Source organism: Manis javanica, chromosome 7, assembly GCF_040802235.1.
Source record: "Manis javanica isolate MJ-LG chromosome 7, MJ_LKY, whole genome shotgun sequence".
Taxonomy (NCBI): Eukaryota; Metazoa; Chordata; class Mammalia; order Pholidota; family Manidae; genus Manis; species Manis javanica.
The window spans coordinates 83,905,115-83,926,921 of NC_133162.1; the positions used below are offsets into that span (position 1 = coordinate 83,905,115).

At 38.2% G+C, this 21,807-nt stretch overlaps 1 protein-coding gene across 5 annotated transcripts in view; it reads right to left on the reverse strand.

The window, feature by feature from the left end:
- RYR2 (ryanodine receptor 2) overlaps positions 1-21,807 on the reverse strand; it is an 894,209-nt gene that overhangs the window by 263,365 nt on the left and 609,037 nt on the right. For all 5 annotated transcript variants that reach the window (XM_073241246.1, XM_073241245.1, XM_073241243.1 and 2 more), the window contains exon 29: positions 20,645-20,819. In XM_073241246.1, the coding sequence (XP_073097347.1) occupies positions 20,645-20,819 (175 nt within the window). The remainder of the gene's footprint in view (positions 1-20,644; positions 20,820-21,807) is intronic.

The following is a 21,807-nucleotide window of genomic DNA, read 5'->3' on the forward strand; positions in this document are numbered from 1 at the left end:
GAATTCAAAAATACATGAAAAGGATCGTACACCATGACCATGTGGGATTCATCCCAGGGATGCAAGGATGGTACAACATTAGAAAATCCATCAACATCATCCTCCACAGCAACAAAAAGAAAGACAAAAACCACATGATAATCTCCAGCATCATACTTAATAGCGAGAAGCTGAAAGCTTTTCCTCTGTGATCGGGAACAAGACAGGGATGCCCACCCTCTCCACTGTTATTGAACATAATACTGGAGGCCCTAGCCACGGCAATTAGACAAAACAAAGGAATACAAGGAATCCAGATAGGTAAAGAAGAAGTTAAACTGTCACTATTTGCAGATGACATGATATTGTACATAAAAAACCCTAAAGACTCCACTCCGAAACTACTAGAGCTAATATCAGAATTCAGCCAAGTTGCAGGATACAAAATTAACACACAGAAATCTGTGGCTTTCCTATACACTAACAATAAACTAATAGAAAGAGAAATCAGGAAGACAGTTCCATTCACAATAGCATCAAAAAGAATAAAATACCTAGGAATAAACCTAACCAAGGAAGTGAAAGACATATACCCTGAAAACTATAAGATACTCTTAAGAGAAATTAAAGAGGACACTAACAAATGGAAACTCATCCCATGCTCTTGGCTAGGAAGAATTAATATCATCAAACTGGCCATCCTGTCCACAGCAACATACAGATTCGATGCAATCGCTATCAAATTACCAACAGCTTTCTTCATAGAACTGGAACAAATAGTTAAAAAAATTCATATGTAACCACCAAAGACCCTGAATAGCCAAAGCAATCCTGAGAAGGAAGAATAAAGTGGGGGGATCTCACTCCCCAACTTCAAGCTCTACTACAAAGCCACAGTAAGCAAGACAATTTGGTACTGGCACAAGAACAGAGCCACAGACCAATGGAACAGAATAGAGACTCCAAACATTAACTCAAACAGATATGGTCAACTAATATTTGATAAAGGGGCCATGGACATACAATGGGGAAATGACAGTCTCTTCAACAGATGGTGCTGGCAAAACTGGACAGCTACATGTAAGAGAATGAAACTGGATCACTGTCTAACCCCATACACAAAAGTGAATTCGAAATGGATCAAAGACTTGAATATAAATCATGAAACCATAAAACTCCTAGAAAAAAACATAGGCAAAAATCTCTTAGACATAAACATGAGTGACCTCTTCTTGAACATATCTCCCCAAGCAAGGGAAACAAATGAAAAAATGAACAAATAGGACTTTATCAAATTGAAAAGCTTCTGTACAGCAAAGGACACCATCAATTGAACAAAAAGGTATCCTACAGTATGGGAGAATATATTCGAAAATGACAGATCTGATAAGGGGTTGACATCCAAAATATATGAAGAGCTCACACACCTCAACAAACAAAAGGCAAATAATCCAATTAAAAAATGGGCAGAGGAGCTGTATAGACAGTTCTCTAAAGAAGAAATTCAGATAGCCAACAGACAGATGAAAACATGCTCCACATTGCTTGTCATCAGAGAAATGCAAATTAAAACCACAATGAGATATCATCTCACACCAGTAAGGATGGCTACCGTCCAAAAGACAAACAACAACAAATGCTGGCGAGGTTGTGGCAAAAGGGGAACCCTCCTACACTGCTGGTGGGAATGTAAATTAGTTCAACCATTGTGGAAAGCAGTATGGAGGTTCCCCATAATGCTCAAAATAGAAATACCATTTGACCCACGAATTCCACTTCTAGGAATTTACCCTAAGAATGCAGCACTCCAGTTTGAAAAAGACAGATGCACCCTATGTTTATTGCTGCACTATTTACAATAGCCAAGATATGGAAGCAACCTAAATGTTCATCAGTAGATGAATGGATAAAGAAGATGTGGTACATATACGCAATGGAATATTACTCAGCCATAAGAATAAAACAAATCCTACCATTCGCAACAGCATGGATGGAGCTAGAGAGTATTATGATCAGTGAAATAAGCCAGGCGGAGAAAGACAAGTACCGAATGATTTCACTCATATGTGGAGTATAAGGACAAAAGAAAACTGAAGGAACAAAACAGCAGCAGAAGCACAGAACCCAAGAATGGTCTAATAGTTACCAAAGGGAGAGGGACTGGGGAGGACAGGTGGGAAGGGAGGGATAAGGGTGCGAAGAAAAGAAAGGGGGCATTACGATTAGCATGTATAATGTGGGGGGGGCACGGGGAGGGCTGTGCAACACAGAGAAGACAAGTAGTGATTTTACAGCATCTTACTATGTTGATGGACAGTGACTGTGAACGGGGATGTGGGGGGAACTTGGTGAAGGGGGAAGCCTAGTAACATAATGTCCTTCATGTAATTGTAGATTAATGATACCAAAATAAAAAAATTAAAAAAAGGTTTCAGAGTGGTGAGATTTTTTGACATTTTGTTCTCTCTTTTTATGGCTTTCAATTTAACCAGACTTTCTTTGATGAAATATTTTATTATGAAAACAAGTGATAGTCTTTGTAAAAATAAAATGTTCATTTAATAAACTGGGATATACCCACATTTCTCCCAGAGAAATGTGTAAGAGTTGCTGTTAAAATGGCCCAAACAATTGCTCTTCAGTTTGTTGCAGTTCAAGTTCTCAACGCTGTTGAGTGGGCAGTGAGTTCAGTCCCAGAAATCTTGCTAATAAACTTAAACTAGGAAAAAACTTATGTGGAGCAATATAAAAACATGCATTAAGACACTTGTAACCATTCATTTCTTTATCCAATAAATTTTAGTGTGCAGCTTGCTATGTGCCAGAAATTGGGAATAATAAGTGACAACTAACATACTGACCCCAGCCAAAAGGTTCTCACAGTCTAATGAAGTGGAATACAGGTAAAGAAGTTATGCAAAAATAACCTACTGAACCCATCTAACAAGACAGGGTGCCAAGAGCTGAGGAAGAGCAGAGAGATGGAAGTTGGGAAGCTTTTGCAGAAGAGCTGTCATCTAAGAAGGTTGCAGCCAGGAAGCGCTATGAAATAACTCAGAACATAGAGTCTGGAGCGTAAGAGTACTGGATTAAAATCTTAGCTTCACCACCTATTAGCTATTGACCTTTGCCAAGTTACTTAAATTCTACAAGCATTAATCCTTTCTTCTGTATCATCTCCTCCCTAGGATATGGTTTTGAAAGTGAGATTCTGTGTGTATAGTTCCTAACATGGATGCTCACTGAACTAAATTTAAAATGGAAAAAGGAAAAAAAACTAAATACCCACAATAAAAGAATAGTCAATTTGATACACATATGAGATAAAATACTTAGTCATTAAAAGTCATGTTTAGGACTCGCAAAAATAAAACTGAAGAACAAGATAAACTAATATGGACAAAATAAAAACGGTGATTACAGGTGAAGGGTATACAGGTGTTCAATGTACTGTTCTTGCACTTTTCTGAAAGCTGACATTTCTCAAAAGGTAAAGTTGGTAAAAAAAAAATCACATTATGTTTAAATGTTTTTATGCCTTGGGACAACATTTATAATATTAAAAAGGTAATAGAAAATTATTTTTACATCTCAATTCTTTAAATGACTTTAAATATATTTAGAGTCAATTCTCTCACTATTCCTCTGTATTTTCTAAATGATCAACAATAATTTACTACTTTTATAATAAGTAAATAAATAAATACGCATAACTTTTCATTAATTTATGTCACTTATACATTTGTAGATGATATTTTAATTGCTTTATTGTTTTGGTCCCTTTTTAAAAGAATGTGTTTACAAAAGAGCATCAACAAGTAGAAATAGCATATTTTTTCTCTTTTAAATTCAAATGAAGTAGAACTTATGAATAATAATATCCCAACTTCTGTTGATGGAGTTTTAATAGTTGCTATGATAATAAGACAGCCAACACTTCTAAAAACTGTATTTTTAAAGTTAGCATATACATAGATGGAATGACTAGATGACAATGGTGTCAGAGAAGGTAGTGGAGATACATACAGCTCACGAGTTATTCAGTCGCCAAATAGTTCAAAGACAAGGCCTCAGTTACTTATCAGAGTGCCTTGCAAATACAGGTGCCTACAGGAGATGAAATGCCAACCCTACAAGGCTCTCTAACCGTGGCTAATATTCTCTGAGCATTTATCTGATGCTCCTCAGTGAACATCAACAATCATTCAGTGAGATAGGAATCCCTATTATCACCTCCCAGACAAGGCGGCCAACATCTTAGCTTAAATCACTTGCTCTCACAACTACATTGCCAGAAAAGAAACCTGTATCTGCCAGATCCCAAGGTCCACACTTTAAGTTAGGGTTATCCATGACCAGACAGTAGAGATTTCACATTTTGTGGGCCACATGGTCTCTATCAAAACTACTCAAACCTAAATTTGCCACAGTCAGCATATAAATGGATGAGCATGGCAGTGTTCTGGTAGAATTTTCTTTACAAGAGCAAGTGGCAGGTGGGATTTTGTTCTTAGACCAAATTTTGCTGCTCTAAGTCATTGTCTCCACACAACACCAGGGCCCTTTACTCAGCAAATAAGTCATTAACACCTACCATGTGCTGAACACAACACTGGCCACAGGAAAAACAGCTGTGAACAGAATGAAAAAAAAAATCCCCAAATTTCTGGAGCTTACCTTTGTGCAGGAAGAGAGATAATAAGTAAACAAATAAATAACTACTGATTTACATAATTTCACATCAGGAAACAATAAATCCTATCACGACTGACTAAATGCCATAAATAAAACAAGATGGGTTGGTAAGTGATACCACTCTTAATTATCCATAAAAAAACATAAGTGGGCTTCAATTTTTTATTAGTTTCAGGTAGGCTGAACATAAAAATATTCCAACACAATATTATAATAAATAAAACAGATTTCTACTAATTCATGCAGATACCCCAGCAAACATAAAATTCTGGTTTTACTTTCCTGTCCTTTGTGTTCTCATCTTCTATTCCAATTACCTTAACTGACACCCTGAAAATAACAAAGCCTGATGACATGTAAGGAAAGTTTTCTTTCTGGATCTTAAATGAGTACACATGAGTCCAGTTGGCTCCTTGGGTCTAAGCCAGACCCAAACTAACTATGTGTAAACCTGTTAAAACTGTAGCTACAACTTATGGCTAAACTGCTTCCTCCAACAAAAGACAGATGGCTTCAGCAAAATTTAACTTTCTCCCTGTATGAGCCTCTCTTCTTCAGAGCAGAGGGGTATGTGATGAGCATGCAAGACCAGCAAAGGAACTGGCAGTAACAAGGATGTGGGGGCATGATGTGGGCATGAAATCTGTGGTGGGCGCTAAAGTGAAAAGGAGATAAAGTCAATCACAAGCAGACCAGCTTTTCATAAGAACATACAGCTTCAGACTTTGAAATTTCTGAAATGCAAATAGAAACCCACATTTATAACCCAAACCAAATGGCCAAGAGCAGATAGAAATGGCCAATATTTTACTAAAATGTAAATCCGAATTATTTGATCAGAAGGAAGGATAACACTAGTTGGTGGCCTCCTATGTGCCAAATAATGTGTAAACACTTCCCCATTTATTATTAAATATTAATCCCATTTTTCAAGATGAGGAAACAACTAAGATGTTAGATCATTTGTCTAAGGTTCCACAGCAAGTTACATGGGATGTGAGAAGTTGAATTAAGACCACAGAGAGGGTGGGTAAAACAAGAACAAAAACAAAAAACACTTGCCTTACATTTCTGGGATCTTTAGAAATGGAGGAGGCATGAAGAGATCATTTCCAATTAGTCCCTTTTATTTTAAGGAAATGAAGACACAGAGGCTACTTGCTTAACGTCATACAAGAAGAATCATTTTCAGAACTGTATCTAGAACCCAGGGCTTCTGACATGAACTTCTGTCGCCTCTACCCTACCCAGGCTTAGAAAATGAATTAACAAATATCCTAAGTGAGGTACTAGAGAATTTATTATGAAGCAAGGATACCTTTAGTACATGAATTTCATAATGCCAGCTTTGGCATAATAGGGACATTCCCATACTTTCTTCCTGACTCTTGGTCCATTTTACATAATCTAGATAGTAGGATTTTCATTTCTGACCCTTCAAAGCCATCATATTTCTCTCCATTAATCTAAATTCAAAAAAAGAGAAAGCTAAATACCACAGAGTTCCTACATTCTTACTCTAATTGATTTCTTGATCTTTTCAGCATAATTTAAACCACTTTACAATACATCAACCCAGGCTATAATCTTGCTATTTGGCTCTACAATATTCATAGACAATAAGCTGCTGGTGGTGTATGTTTATATTGTTCCTTCTGGTACTCAAACATATATTGACTATATGCACAACTGCCAGTTTGTAGATAGGCCAGTATATATATAAACTATCTCATTAGTCACCTACCAGCTTTATTCATTCTCAAAATGGTCTCTAAGATAACAATTTCCTATTTATCAACATATAAAATGTAACTGACAATTAACTGATCAGTTTAAGCTCAGTTTAAGCGAGTTTGATTTTTGGGGAATTCACCAATCATTTCTCAAGGAATTTACCCAAATAGCATGTTGTGATAACACACACATAAGCTCAAAATATATAAATTGGATAATGTTTTGAAATTTAACTCTAAATAAAGATTCTCCTCATTTGCTAAATTTTTCTATGAATGTAGTACATATTTAAGAGTTTTATTTCAGGAAAAGTTGAGTTTCTAGGATAGCTCTCTTTTCAGAAAAAATTATGAAACTGATTATTCTGGTTTCCAACATATTCGTAATCTTTAGAATTTGTCTATTGCTTCATAATTGTCTTTATCTTCACTCAGAATGTCTAGTTTCCCAACCCAGTTCCTTGGCTGTAGTTTGCCCCATGGCAGAATCATAGTCCTGACTTCTTCTGACAAGTACTACTTTGTAATTAGAGAGATTCTCTATAACAAGTCACATCCCCCAGTCTGATACAGACGCGGGAAACAGGCCTACATCAAGAGCAGGTTGTAGAGAGTGATCCAAGTGGCAAGAGGGTCAGATGTTACAGTGTGGCCAGGAAGGTGGGTATGCGGGATGGTGCAGACCTCCTAAACTCAGTTCATACCATTTGAAAACCTCTATTCTGGACATCCCTCAAATACTTTCATAGCTGCAATATTTTAACTGAGGGTAGAAAGAACATTTCAAGGATAGCCTGACACTTCTGTATTCTGGTTTCTTCTTTTCTCTTTTTTAAGGCAGCATGATAAAATCAGTAATAAAAATTTATCCCTCCCCATCTTTTTTCTTGGAGGTCTTTCTGCCTAAATCTATGCAGTTATTTTAATTACAAAAATATTCTTCCATTCTCCCATGTAAAGGAATTCTACACAGTCTCAGCACCAGAAACTCAATTTTGCTCAATGTCCTTTCAGGTGGCAGATAGAGAATCAAAAGCACCATTTCTAGATCTAGTTATAATTGTTACAGCTGTAGAACCTGAGGGCCCTGAGCTGATCTGTACTTACCAAATTGCTGACAAGCTTGAAAACACTCCAGTGTAATGAGGCATTTACAAGATGCACTCACATCCTACTTTTTAAAATGCAGGTAATCTCCAGACAAAATAACTATTCTTCCACTGGATGGGAAGATTTTAAATGACTCTCTTACTTGCTTTAAATTAAGGATAAGATTAGCTCTTCAAACCACTGGTAACATGATTTCTGCACATAAGTGTAAATCTAGGTTAGCAGGGGATGTAAGTGTAGAGAGGGTACTGCATTCGTTTACTGGGGTTGCCAAAATCACAGATGGGGGAGGGAGGGCTTAAACAACAGAAATTTAACCTTTAAAGGCTCAAATACAATCACATTAGGGAATTTAGATGTCAACATATGAATCTGGGGCAGGGACCTAATTCAGTCCATAACAGGGAGATGGAGGTGTGGTTTGTATTCAGGATGCTGTATTCACCAACAGACACATCTCATCCAAAGTCATGCCTGCTGAGCCCCAAGGAACCCTGAAGAAATCCCTGGATTTGAACTCTATGGGGAATTTCATTTAATATTTCTTCAAGACATTTCTTCTTCCTTTCTTAAAGTAAGAATAGTTGAGATTTCACCCACTTTAGGAAACTGGCAAGCCCCAGAAGTAGTAACATATACAGTCATCTTCACAGTAGTAAGAATTGGCTCATATTGGGTAGGTTCTCAAACAAATGTCGAGCACTTTCAAATAAGTTTAAATATGAGAGAAAAATTCTGTGCATTATTTTCCCCATGAAGTCAATGTGCCAGGCAAATGTATCACGTGCATGTTTTCACAAACAACCTTTTGTCTTTACTGTTTTCCTTTTAGCTTTATTGTTGCTTCTTACATTGAGGATTGAATTACATGAATTTGGGGTATAATATTTAATGAGGAAATCTGAAATTTATACTATGTGAACAACAAAATCAAAGAATAAATAAAGGAGGGAATTCCTTTTTAAGTTGTGGAATAATAACCTAATTTTAGGGAAATTTAATAATGTTTAGTATAAATGAGGTTTAATTTGGGGACTCAGGAATGCATATATGTATTTTTCCTGTTGCAAGTAGTGATAATTAGTTCTTGATGTATGGAAATTTGGCCATTTGCTTTAAGGCATAAATTATCCTCATAAGGCAGGGAAGAGGGCATGGGGCAAATAAAAAGTAAAATCTGTTACTATCTGGCATTAGGGATGCAAATGTTGATTTTTTTTAAATTGGTGAGCTGGTCTAGATCATTGTGACCACAAGATTTCCCAGAGTTTCTCCAGAGACCAAGAGAAAAAGATGCTGGTCAGGCTTCCTAGCTTATTTTTTCAAAGCTAATAGCAAATCTCGGCCCTGGAGATTTTATTATTTTGATGGTACATAAGCCCAACCCAAAGCTCACCAAGGAAAAGTACATTTCAGACATTTCATGAAGGATTTTTCCCTTCCCTGAAGGGAACTCAGGCTGATCCTAAGGATGGAGGGCAGGGGGAGACACTGAGCATGCCCCCCACTCTCACTACCTTATCAAATGCAGAAAGGGAGATGAGATGTCAGTGAGATAAAATCCCCCCAAAAAGGGGTTTTGTGTCATCAGAATCCCTGTTCAAAAATCTACTGAAAGGAATTCTCTTGCATAGGCATATGCTGGAACACAGAGAAGAGGCCTTGCCTTGGAGGTAGGATTCTAGAGGAGCCAGTGGCAGGTGCCGATATAATGCACAGGAGATGAGACAACCACCTATGAGGGTGTTGATGCAGAGGGAGAAACACAAAGAAGGAAATGTGGGAAACACAGAGCTGTTTGTTTGGCTTGGACAGCTCCCCCAGAAACATGAGGCACCCTGCTCATGAGGAAGAGGCTGTTACCACTCCTTCCAACCAGTCCATGTTTTCGCTGCTGTAAAGAGAAATTCTTGATTCCTCATGTGCGAGGGCACACATTTTCACCTTGTCAGGGGCTTCATTTTAGGATTATCTTCTCTCCTGTATCAGTAATATACCCCTCCAGACAGACATGCTCCTGAGTCTCTTATTTCTTCTTCAGGAATCTCAAGTGCCTAGTCATGGGTGGTGGATTAATGAAGACCTTTCACTGACAACACACTATCACCATGACCTGTTTAACTTGTTTAGTTGGTCCTTTTTTTAAATTTTATTTTGGTATCATTAATCTACAATTACATGAAGGACATTATGTTTAGTAGGCTCCCCCCTTCACCAACTTCCCCCCACATCCCCGTTCACAGTCACTGTCCATCAACATGGTAAGATGCTATAAAATCACTACTTGTCTTCTCTGTGTTGCACAGCCCACCCCATGCCCCCCCACATTATACATGCTAATCGCAATGCCCCCTTTCTTTTTTTCCTGCCCTTATCCCTCCCATCCCACCTGTCCTCCCCAGTCCCTTTCCCTTTGGTAACTATTAGTTCATTCTTGGGTTCTGTGCTTCTGCTGCTGTTTTGTTCCTTCAGTTTTCTTTTGTCCTTATACTCCACATATGAGTGAAATCATTTGGTACTTGCCTTTCTCTGCCTGGCTTATTTCATTGAGCTTAATACCCTCTAGCTCCATCCATGTTGTTGTGAATGGTAGGATCTATTTTTTTCTTATGGCTGAGTAATATTCCATTGTGTATATGTACCACATCTTCTTTATCCATTCATCTACTGATGGACATTTATCTTGGCTATTGTAAATAGTACAGCAATAAACATAGGGGTGAATCTGTCTTTTTCAAACTGGAGTGCTGCATTCTTGGGAAAATTCCTAGAAGTGGAATTCGTGGGTCAAATGGTATTTCTATTTTGAGCATTATGAGAACCTCCATACTGCTTTCCACAATGGTTGAACTAATTTACATTCCCACCAGCAGTATAGGAGGGTTCCCCTTTCTCCAAAACATCACCAACATTTGTTGTTTGTCTTTTGGATGGTAGCCATCCTTACTGGTGTGAGATGATATCTCATTGTGGTTTTAATTTGCATTTCTCTGATGACAAGCGATGTGGAGCATGTTTTCATCTGTCTGTTGGCTATCTGAATTTCTTCTTTAGAGAACTGTCTATTCAGCTCCTCTGCCCATTTTTTAATTGGATTATTTGCCTTTTGTTTGTTGAGGTGTGTGAGCTCTTCATATATTTTGGATGTCAACCCCTTATCAGATCTGTCATTTTCGAATATATTCTCCCATACTGTAGGATACCTTTTTGTTCAATTGATGGTGTCCTTTGCTGTACAGAAGCTTTTCAATTTGATAAAGTCCTATTTGTTCATTTTTTCATTTGTTTCCCTTGCTTGGGGAGATATGTTCAAGAAGAGGTCACTCATGTTTATGTCTAAGAGATTTTTGCCTATGTTTTTTTCTAGGAGTTTTATGGTTTCATGATTTATATTCAAGTCTTTGATCCATTTCGAATTCACTTTTGTGTATGGGGTTAGACAGTGATCCAGTTTCATTCTCTTACATGTAGCTGTCCAGTTTTGCCAGCACCATCTGTTGAAGAGACTGTCATTTCCCCATTGTATGTCCATGGCCCCTTTATCAAATATTAGTTGACCATATCTGTTTGAGTTAATGTTTGGAGTCTCTATTCTGTTCCATTGGTCTGTGGCTCTGTTCTTGTGCCAGTACCAAATTGTCTTGCTTACTGTGGCTTTGTAGTAGAGCTTGAAGTTGGGGAGTGAGATCCCCCCCCCACTTTATTCTTCCTTCTCAGGATTGCTTTGGCTATTCGGGGTCTTTGGTATTTACATATGAATTTTTGAACTCTTTGTTTCAGTTCATTGAAGAATGCTGTTGGTAGTTTGATAGGGATTGCATCGAATCTGTATATTGCTTTGGGTAGTATGGTCATTTTGATGATATTATTTCTTCCTAGCCAGGAGCATAGGAAGAGTTTCCACTTGTTCGTGACCTCTTCATTTCTCTTAAAAGTGTCTTATAATTTTCAGGGTATAGGTCTTTCACTTCCTTGGTTAGGTTTATTCCTAGGTATTTTATTCTTTTTGATGCTATTGTGAATGGAATTGTCTTCGTGATTTCTCTTTCTATTAGTTTATTGTTAGTGTATAGGAAAGCCACAGATTTCTGTGTGTTAATTTTGTATCCTGCAACTTTGCTGAATTCCGATATTAGCTCAGTTTCAGAGTGCAGTCTTTAGGGTTTCTTATGTACAATATCATATCATCTGCAAATAGTGACAGTTTAACTTTCTCTTTATCAATCTGGATTCCTTGTATTTCTTTGTTTTGTCTAATTGTCATAGCTAGGACCTCCAGTACTATGTTGAATAACAGTGGGGAGAGTGGGCATCCCTGTCTTGTTCCCGATCGCAGAGGAAAAGCTTTCAGCTTCTCGCTGTTAAGTATGATGTTGGCTGTGGGTTTATCATATATGGCCTTTATTATGTTGAGGTACTTGCCCTCTATACCCATTTTGTTGAGAGTTTTTATCATGAATGGATGTTGAATTTTATCGAATGCCTTTTCAGCATCTCTGGAGATGATCATGTGGTTTTTGCCCTTCTTATTGTTGATGTGGTGGGTGATGTTGATGGATTTGCTAATGTTGTACCATCTTTGCATCCCTGGGATGAATCCCTCATGGTCATGGTGTATGATCCTTTTGATGTATTTTTGAATTCAGTTTGCTAATATTTTGTTGAGTATTTTTCCATCTACATTCATCAGGGATATTGGTCTGTAGTTTTCTTTTTTGGTGGGGTCTTTGCCTGGTTTTGGTATTAGGGTGATGTTGGCTTCATAGAATGAGTTTGGGAGTATTCCCTCCTCTTCTATTTTTTTGGAAAACTTTAAGGAGAATGGGTATTATGTCTTCTCTGTATGTCTGATAAAATTCCGAGGTAAATCCATCTGGCCTGGGGGTTTTGTTCTTTGGTAGTTTTTTGATTACCACTTCAATTTCGTTGCTGCTAATTGGTCTGTTTAAATTTTCTGTTTCATTCTGGGTCAGTCTTGGAAGGTTGTATTTTTCTAGGGACTTGTCCATTTCTCCTAGATTTCCAGCTTGTTACCATATAGGTTTTCATAGTACTCTCTAATAATTCTTTGTATTTCTGTGGGGTCCGTCATGATTTTTCCTTTCTCGTTTCTGATTCTGTTGATTTGTGTTGACTCTCTTTTCCCCCTAATAAGTCTGGCTAGAGGCTTATCTATTTTGTTTATTTTCTCAAACAGTCCATTTACATTTAGAGTGATTATTGAAATATATGTACTTATTGCTATTGCAGGCTTTAGATTTGTGGTTACCAAAGGCTCTTGGTTTCATTGATTTCTGCTATTGTTTTATTCTTCTCAATTTTATTTATTTCTTCTCTGATCTTTATTATGTCCCTCCATCTGCTGACCTTAGGCCTCTTTTGCTCTTCTTTTTACAATTTTGATAATTGTGACATTAGACCTTTCATTTGGGATTGTTCTTCCTTCTTTAAATATGGCTGGATTGCTATATACTTTCTCTTAAGACTGCTTTCGCTGTATCCCACAGTAGTTGGGGCTTTGTGTTGTTGTTGTCGTTTGTTTCCATATATTGCTGGGTCTCCATTTTGATTTGGTCATTGATCCACTGATTATTTAGGAGCGTTTTGTTTAGCCTCCAGGTGTTTGTGAGCCTTTTTCCTTTCTTTGTACAGTTTATTTCTAGTTTTATGCCTTTGTGGTCTGAAAAGTTGGTTGGTAGGATTTCAATCTTTTGGAATTTACTGAGGCTCTTTTTGTGGCCTAGTATGTGATCTATTCTGGAGAATGTTCCATGTGCACTTGAGAAGAATGTGTATCCTGTTGCTTTTGGATGTACAGTTCTGTAGATTTCTATTAGGTCCATCTGTTCTAGTGTGTTGCTCAGTGCCTCTGTGTCCTTACTTATTTTCTAACTTGTGGATCTGTCCTATGGAGTGAGTGGTGTGTTGAGGTCTCCCAGAATGAGTGCATTGCATTCTATTTCCTCCTTTAATTCTGTTAGTATTTGTTTCACATATGTTGGTGCTCCTGTATTGGCTGCATGTATATTTAGAATGGTTATATCCTCTTGTTGGACTGAGCCCTTTATCATTATTTAATGTCCTTCTTTATCTTTTTTTACGTTCTTTATCTTGAAGTACATTTTCTCTGATACTAGTATTGCAACACCTGCTTTTTTCTCTCTGTTGTTTGCATGAAATATCTTTTTCCATCCCTTGACTTTAAATCTGTGCATGTCTTTGGGTTTGAGGTGAGTCTCTTGTAAGCAGCATATGGATGTGTCTTGCTTTTTTATCCATTCTATTACTCTGTGTCTTTTGATTGGTGCATTCAGTCCATTTACAGTTAGAGTGATTATTGAAATATATGTACTTATTGCTATTGCAGGCTTTAGATTTGTGGTTACCAAAGGTTCAAGGTTAGCTTCTTTACTATCTTACAGTCTATTGAGCTATTATAAACACAGTCTGTTGATTCTTTATTTCTCTCCCTTCTTATTCCTCCTCCTCCCTTCTTCGTATGTTGGGGGTTTTGTTCTGTGCTCTTTTTAGGAGCTCTCCCATCTACAGCAGTCCCTGTAAGATGCCCTGTAGAGGTGGTTTGTGGGAGGCAAATTCCCTCAACTTTTGCTTGTCTGGGAATTGTTTAATCCCTCCTTCATATTTAAATGATAATCGTGCTGGATACAGTAATATTGGTTTGAGGCCCTTCTGTTTCATGGCATTAAGCATATCATGTCATTCTCTTCTGGCCTGTAGGGTTTCTGTTGAGAATTCTGATGATAGCCTGATGGGTTTTCCTTTGTAGGTGACCTTTTATTTCTCTCTGGCTGCCTTTAATACTTTGTCCTTGTCTTTGATCTTTGCCATTTTAATTGTTATTTGTCTTGGTGTTGCCCTCCTTGGATCCCTTGTCATGGGATTTCTGTGTACCTCTGCGGTCTGAGAGGCCATTTCCTTCCCTAGTTTGGAGAAGTTTTCAGCAATTATTTCTTCAAAGACCCTTTGTATCTCTTTTTCTCTCTCTTCTTCTTCTGGTACCCCTCTAATGCGGATATTGTTCCATTTCAATTAGTCACACAGTTCTCTTAAAGTGCTTTCATTCCTGGAGGTCCTTTTATCTCTCTCTGCATCAGCTTCTCTATGTTCCTGTTCTCTGTTTTCTAGTCCATTAATGGTCTCTTGCATCTCATCCATTATGTTTTGAAGTCCTTCCAGAGCTTGTTTTATTTCTGTATTCTCCCTCCTTAGTTCTTGCATATTTCTCTGCAAATCCATCAGCATGGTTATGACTTTTGTTTTGAATTCTTTTTCAGGAAGACAGGTTAAATCTATCTCCCCATGTTCCTTCTCAGGGAAGATGTAGAAGATGTCGAAGCTGTCTGGGTTAGTCTTGTATGGATCAAATATTTTTGCCTTTTCATGTTGATAGGTGCAATGGTGAGCTATTGACTCATCTGACAGCTGGGAGAGCCAAGACTTTCCACTCGCTCCTGGCCTTTCTTTACTGGGACAACTGCGACCCCTAGTGTCTTGTGTTGGGCAATTGCGTGTAGACTGGGTCCCTGTATCTTGCCCGGCTGGTATGGAGGAAGCTCCCTTGCTGCGGGCATGGCCAGCCTCAGGCTGCTGCTCTGCTATGGCAGGCCCCGGAGGGGTAATGGACAGGGGGCTGCTTGGCTGTTTACCTCCGTGAGGGTCTCAGAGCAGTTGCCCAGGGGGTTAGTGCACCCGGAGTTCCCCGGGATTTCCAGCTGCTGGACTGTGACCCGGGATGCTTCCGTCCAGCTGTGGGGTCCCTGTCCCTTTAAGACTTTCAAAAAACACTCACTTTTCTTTGTCCTAGGGGCGCCGGCTGTGGGACCCACTCACAGGTCTGACTGTCCTGCTTCCCTAGTTTCCAGCACCCTACACATGCACTGTATGTCTGCACTCTTGTGCGGATGGCTAGGGCTGGGTGATTAGCAGTCCTGGGCTCTCTCTCCCTCCCAGCTCTGGCTCCTCTCCTCCTGCTGGGAGCTGGGGTGAGGCGCCTCGGGTCCCACCGGGCTGCAGCTTGTATCTTACCCCTTTCACCAGGCGCTGGGTTCTCGCAGGTGTGGATGTAGTCAGGCTGTTGTCCTGTGTCTTCTGGTCTCTCTTTTAGGAATAGTTGTACTTGTTGTATTTTCAAAAGTATATATGTTTTTGGGAGGAGATTCCCACTGTCCTACTCACGCCGCCATCTTGGCTCTGCCCCCTAGTTGGTCCTTTTTTAAGACTGTAATATGCACCTGCTAACATACAACCCAAAGGAGAAACTGGAACCATAACAGTAACCTACATCTAACCCTATAATGCTGGCCTTCCCATCTTCCCACCTCCCTCCACCTGAAGATATCATCACCCTAACTAACCTAAAATCAGCACCTCTGATATGCCTATATATGTGTTTTTAAAATATACGATAAAATTATGGTTGTTGTAACTTTTATAAAAATGTTAACTTGCTACATTACTCTTGTATTAATTTCCAATAGCTGCTGTAACAAATCAGTCCAACAGTAGTGGCTTAAAACAAAAGCTGATTATTTTATACTTCTGAAGGCCAGAAGTCTAAAATGAATTTGTACTGGGTTATAAGTAAGTTTTGCCAGGCCAGGAGAATGGATGTAAAGTGGCACCTGTTTATGGATTTGCATTTCCCTAATCAATATTAATAACAAACATTTCCTCAAACTTTCATTGTCCATCTGAATTTCTTCTACCATATGCTTACTTATGCTTTTCATTTTGTTTCTTATTGGTTTCAGAAATTCATCGTTTCTTAATACTAACATTTTTTCAGAGATTCACAGTGCAATTAGACACCCTACCACCAGTAATAAAATTTTTTTCCATTTACTTTAAGGTTTTTTTTTAAATGAATATTCTTACATTTGTACAAATTTACTAGTCATAGCCACTGGTTTTGTTTACAGTTGTTTTACTCTTAAGATAAATGTTTCCAACCCCATTACATAAAAGATTTGCTTATATTTTCTACCAGGAGTTTTAAAGTTTTATTTCAGATATTTAAGACCTCAGTCCATTTGCGGCTGCCTATCATAGATAGTGTGAGTAAGGGATGTCATTTAATCTTTACCATACAGACCATGGTTTTTCATATTACTCCTTCCCCTAGCACTCTGACACATGCCTTATAATATTCTAAGGTTCCACACATGTGCTGGTGTTTTTCTGGCATCTCCACTTTACCCTATTGGCCAATTCATCTATCCCTGTGCTGACATGAGTCTTCCCACATGATTATAGCTTCAGAATAAATCCTGATTTATGTTGTCCCTTAAAATAAATCTAGTAGGTCATATACTCCATCCTTGCTCTTCATCAGGAGTAACCTAAATACTTTAGCCCTTTATGCTTCTACATATATTTTAGAATCATTGTGTCAAGTCACATGAAAAACTTGTGTCTTTGATGGAAAAAGCATATGTAATCTACAGATCAATTTTGGAAGAATTAAATTTTAAGGCTATTGTGTTCTTCATGAACATAATACACCTCTCATTTATTTAGTAATAAATGTTTTTAAACTGTTTAGGTATGACTGACATACAAAAGTGTGTATATACTTAATATATACAACTTGATGAGTTTACAGATAAGTGTTCACTTATGAAATCATCACCAGATGACTGAGTTCTTTGCTCAGACTCTCAAGAGGATGAAATCAAGGTATTGACCAGACCTGTGTTCTCATCTGAGGCTGGGGTCCTCTTTCAAGCTCCCTGGTTGTCAAAAGAACTCAGTTACTGGTGGTCACAGGACTGAAATTTCCATTTTCTTGCCAGTTACCAAACAGAGTTGTTCTCAGCTCCTGAAGGCCGCCCACAAATCCCTGCCATGTGGCCCTCTCCACATCTCAGCAGTTTGCTCCTTCAAGTTCAGTAGGTTTTATCTCAGACTTTGGGTCTTTCTGACTCCAGGCAGGGCCCAATCTTTCCTAAGGGCTCACCTGATTAGGTCAGGCCTATATGAAGAATCTTTGTTTCATTAACTCAAAGTCAATTGATTAGTAGTAACCTAATGTTAAGAGCTACATCCCATCATATTGACAGGCTCTGCCCACCTCAACAACAGAGGAATATGCAAGGCATGTGCTCCATTGAACTGGACTCCTAAAGAATGTCAGAATTCTGCCTACCACAGTGGGCCTCACAACCACCTTTCCTGGGCTCTCCCCAGTGCCGACCTTGAGTGTCTATCAGTCTCACAGCAAGGAGAGACAGGAAGAGCTCCCAGGCAGCTTACCAGGGGCTGCTTCTCACTTGCCCAGCACTACTTCTTTGTTGATAGCAAGGTCAGAAGACTTTTTAAAAATGAAGATTCAATCAATCTGTTTGTTTTATTCTGAAGAGTAAACACTCAAAAAAAATATTTTTTAAAGGCAAATAGAAGGGAGAATCCTAAACAAGGATCCACTAAAGGGGTCACATGCTCTTCTACCAGAGGCCAGTGAGTGCATCTCAGCAATTTCTTCTTTGTCCAGTTAACCTATGAGCCTTGAGGCTGGGTCTGTGCAATACTTATTTGGAGAAGAGATCAGGTAGCATATTTAAGAAAAACCTAATTCTCACCTGGAACTATGGCCATATCTACACCTGGATTTATCTGGATGACCCTATTAATCTTTTAAAGTCTTTTGTGATTTTCTTTTTGATGTTATCTAAAAAAAAAAAAACTTACATTGGTCAAGATATTGGTCAAGTTGTGTAAACTGTACAAAAGGCAAGATGTCATGATGTGTTTAGCCATATCCAAGCTGACCAAATAGGGACCTACAGAGTGTGTGTGTGTGTGTGTGTGTGTGTACCCGTGTGTGTACATAGACATATGTATGCATATGAATATATTCTATACAGAGAAATTTTTCCATCTCTTACCATATAGCTCTTTTTATTGCTTTAATGGCCAGTGTATATTTGACTGAGTGGTCTCTGGGCAATAAGAAATGAACATTTAAAAAAAATACAAAATCAAATATTGCACACACACAAAGACAAGCTACATGTAAGAACAATTTGAAAATGGAGCACTTATAGTACTTCTGTACTTTTTAACACTTTAGCAACCACAGTGTATTCCTGTGCAATAAAAAAGTCTGTTGACCTAAGTAAATGGTATTCAAACTTGCTCCTTTGAGCCCTGCATGTCTCAAGAGCTATCTCTCAGGGGTAACTGGTAAATTAAGGAGTTGATACACAGAGCCATTCATTGAATTTCTTATTTTTTAGGAAGCCATGGAAGGTTAGTTGGGAGGGAAAGGGAAAACTCCATTCCCCAAAAGCATTTGAAAGTCACAGACATGGATGAACTAAGTCCTTTATATGGCAGAAAATTTAGAATTATGTCTGATCCCTACAAAGCTAACAGATGAGGATCATGGCTATGGAAAACTTGTAACCTGCCTTGGAAACCAAAAGGATATTTCCCCAATACCCTCAGCAAAAGCCCAGTAACACAGACCATAATGTTTTCAGACAGTTCATCAGAAAGCTGCATTAATTCTACACAGAGGTATCAGTAGAGTTTCAAGGCATTTAAAAAATTTTGAAGTTACGTGAAGTCAAGAAACAAAATGTTTATAGGTGCCGCTGGCACACCTTTGAGCCCCCTCCACTGTGATGGCAACTGGTCCCTGCAACAGTGCTGGAGCATAACACTTGTTATGTGCTTAAATGGTATGAATGCACATTCCAGTGCTTATAATCCTAACATCATTCTGTGAGTTTGTGCTGTATAATTTAAACAAACCCAACTCCCACAAGCATTTCAAGATTTTTACCTTCCAAAGAAGGAAAGCATGGTGTGCAAGCATTCTTAAATAACGATTAAAAAAATAAAATCTCAGATCATACCCATAATCGTGGCCAACATAGACAGATATCATGGAAAAAGTGCCCCTTTCCTACCTTTTCCCTGATACGGTGACACTCCTAAACATAATTTCAGAGAAAGGGAGATGGGTGATGGGTAGTCAGAGTAACAGTTTTAATACCCAGAGATTCAGGTGTGCAAAGCAGAAATTGTTACAAAAGTATAAAATTATTATGATTTTTGAAAATCTGTGTTTGAGAAATGATAATCATACCTGCTCAAATGCTTAGTGAATGAGTGAATATAGAACTTAATGCAAATAATGAGCTGGCTCATTTTTTGAGAATTAGTGACAAGTCTATAGAATATTAAAAGTATTGATTGAGATATATGTTTAAATCCAATACTATGACTATATATATTTAAATAATAGAATATATGCAGTCATTAGGAAAAAAATGAATAAGCTAATTTTAAATGAGATATTTATATAATACTTTATTCAGTGCTGTCTTGTTTATATGCTCTAGAGCAACACTACCCAGTAGAACTTTCTGTGATGATGTAAATATTCTACATCTGTGCTGTCCAGAAGGGACACCGCTAGCAATAGATGGGTAAGAACACTTGCAATGTAGCAAGTGCCACAAAGAAACTCTATTTTTAACTTTATTTGACTGAAATCAATGTAAATTCAAATAACCCCATGTGGCCTGCTCAGGGTCCTCTTAAAGCCCCACAGGCAGAGGAATCTGCTCTTTGCATTGTGCTCCCTTAGAATTTCTTGCATTTCTTTATTTCATAACATAACCGTTGAACACAAATTATGCAAGCGTTGACTTCCCCTCGTATACTGTAATCTACATAAAAATAGTACAATGTTTTCTTCAGCTTTATTATCTCAGCACCCAGCAGAGGGCCTGATACATGGTCAGTTCTTGTTACATTTCTGGGAGGTTAAGTGAACAGAGAGAAGCAGCGGATGATAAACAGGGAAGTTCTAAATGAAAATTTAACATGTGTGAAAAACTATCCTTTCATCTGCTATTTATTTTCTTATTCACATTCATAAAAGCCACTTCGCCTTATCAAAATCCTAGCCAAGTAGCATTTCTGCTAAAGTAATTTCAAGGGTGTCTGATCAAATAAGCTATCCAGCACCCTTGCGACTTACAGCCCCAGGTCATCTGCCTGCACACCTCAGGCAAAACAGCTCAGGATGAAGCATCGGAACCAAAAGCTGGTCCGTGTTGCAAAGCTGAGAACAACGCAGAATGCAGCACACTTACCGTCACCAACATCAAAGTCCTTGAAAGCCAGTTCTGAGCCTGAATCGTCCAGGAGGATTTCGCCGTTCAGGGTGAAGATCATGGTATGTTCCGCCATGTCAACCATACACCCCACGACATCACCCACTTGCCAAGAGCGCCCGTAGTGCTCATTGCCCTGGTGCCACCGCTGGGCCTGGGGACAGAAGAGTCACTTGTCATGGAGAAGCCAGGAGAACGGCACCCACCCACCACGACGGCACTCCTGTACAGCTCTTCTATTAACTCAGCGGGAGGAGGAACTCCAGTAGGTGTTCAGTCTACAGAAGAGCCCCAAGCGACCTGCAGTGCCTGGGAATTCTGCATCACTGATATGAACACTGTACCTGAATCTTGAGGAAAAACCCAAATGCTATTATTTGATTTTGAGAAACTATTAGTTAAAAAAAAATCTAGCCCTGCATATATTCTATTAAAAGAAAAACTGTATGGCTTTAGAAATTTATTTTTCTAACTAAAATGAGTGCTTCCCAAGGATATGGGTTGTGTACTCTACTCCTCAAAATACAGAGAATTATGAGCAGAGAATCAAGCAGGGAATCTGTCATTGAAAATGACATCTTATGTTAATCTGTTTCAAAATAAAATTCCATGGCTTGGAACCAATGCCACTGATAGTTAAATAAAATAGAAAATCTAGAAGCATTTCAGTATATACTAAAGACAGAAAAGCTTCAAATCAAACTTTAAAATACCTATGCTATTTATTGAAACAACAAGCCAAAAATTATTTGCCAACATTGTTTTTAAATACCTAGATGAAATCTCATATCATAATTACATTTGAGGCATAGTTTCAAGTATATGATATGTAAAATGATAAAGATGGCTTTTGAATTTATAAGTGTATTCACTAATTTATAGGTATAAAATTAGCTACTTAATTATTTTGTCAGATAAATCTGTAAATTTTTCCCTTAAGCATCACCTTCATTGTGAACTGATATATAACAGGATTTATAGTCACCCATGCCAAACAATGATATAATCCTTCTGAAGTGTAACACATTGTACTTTTGAAAAATTTATGCAACTAAATCAGGTATCAAAGTTGTTCAATGTTTCTATCTGAAATAAAAAACAGAATTTAAGAAATGTGATATTTCAGAACAAAGATGGTCAGT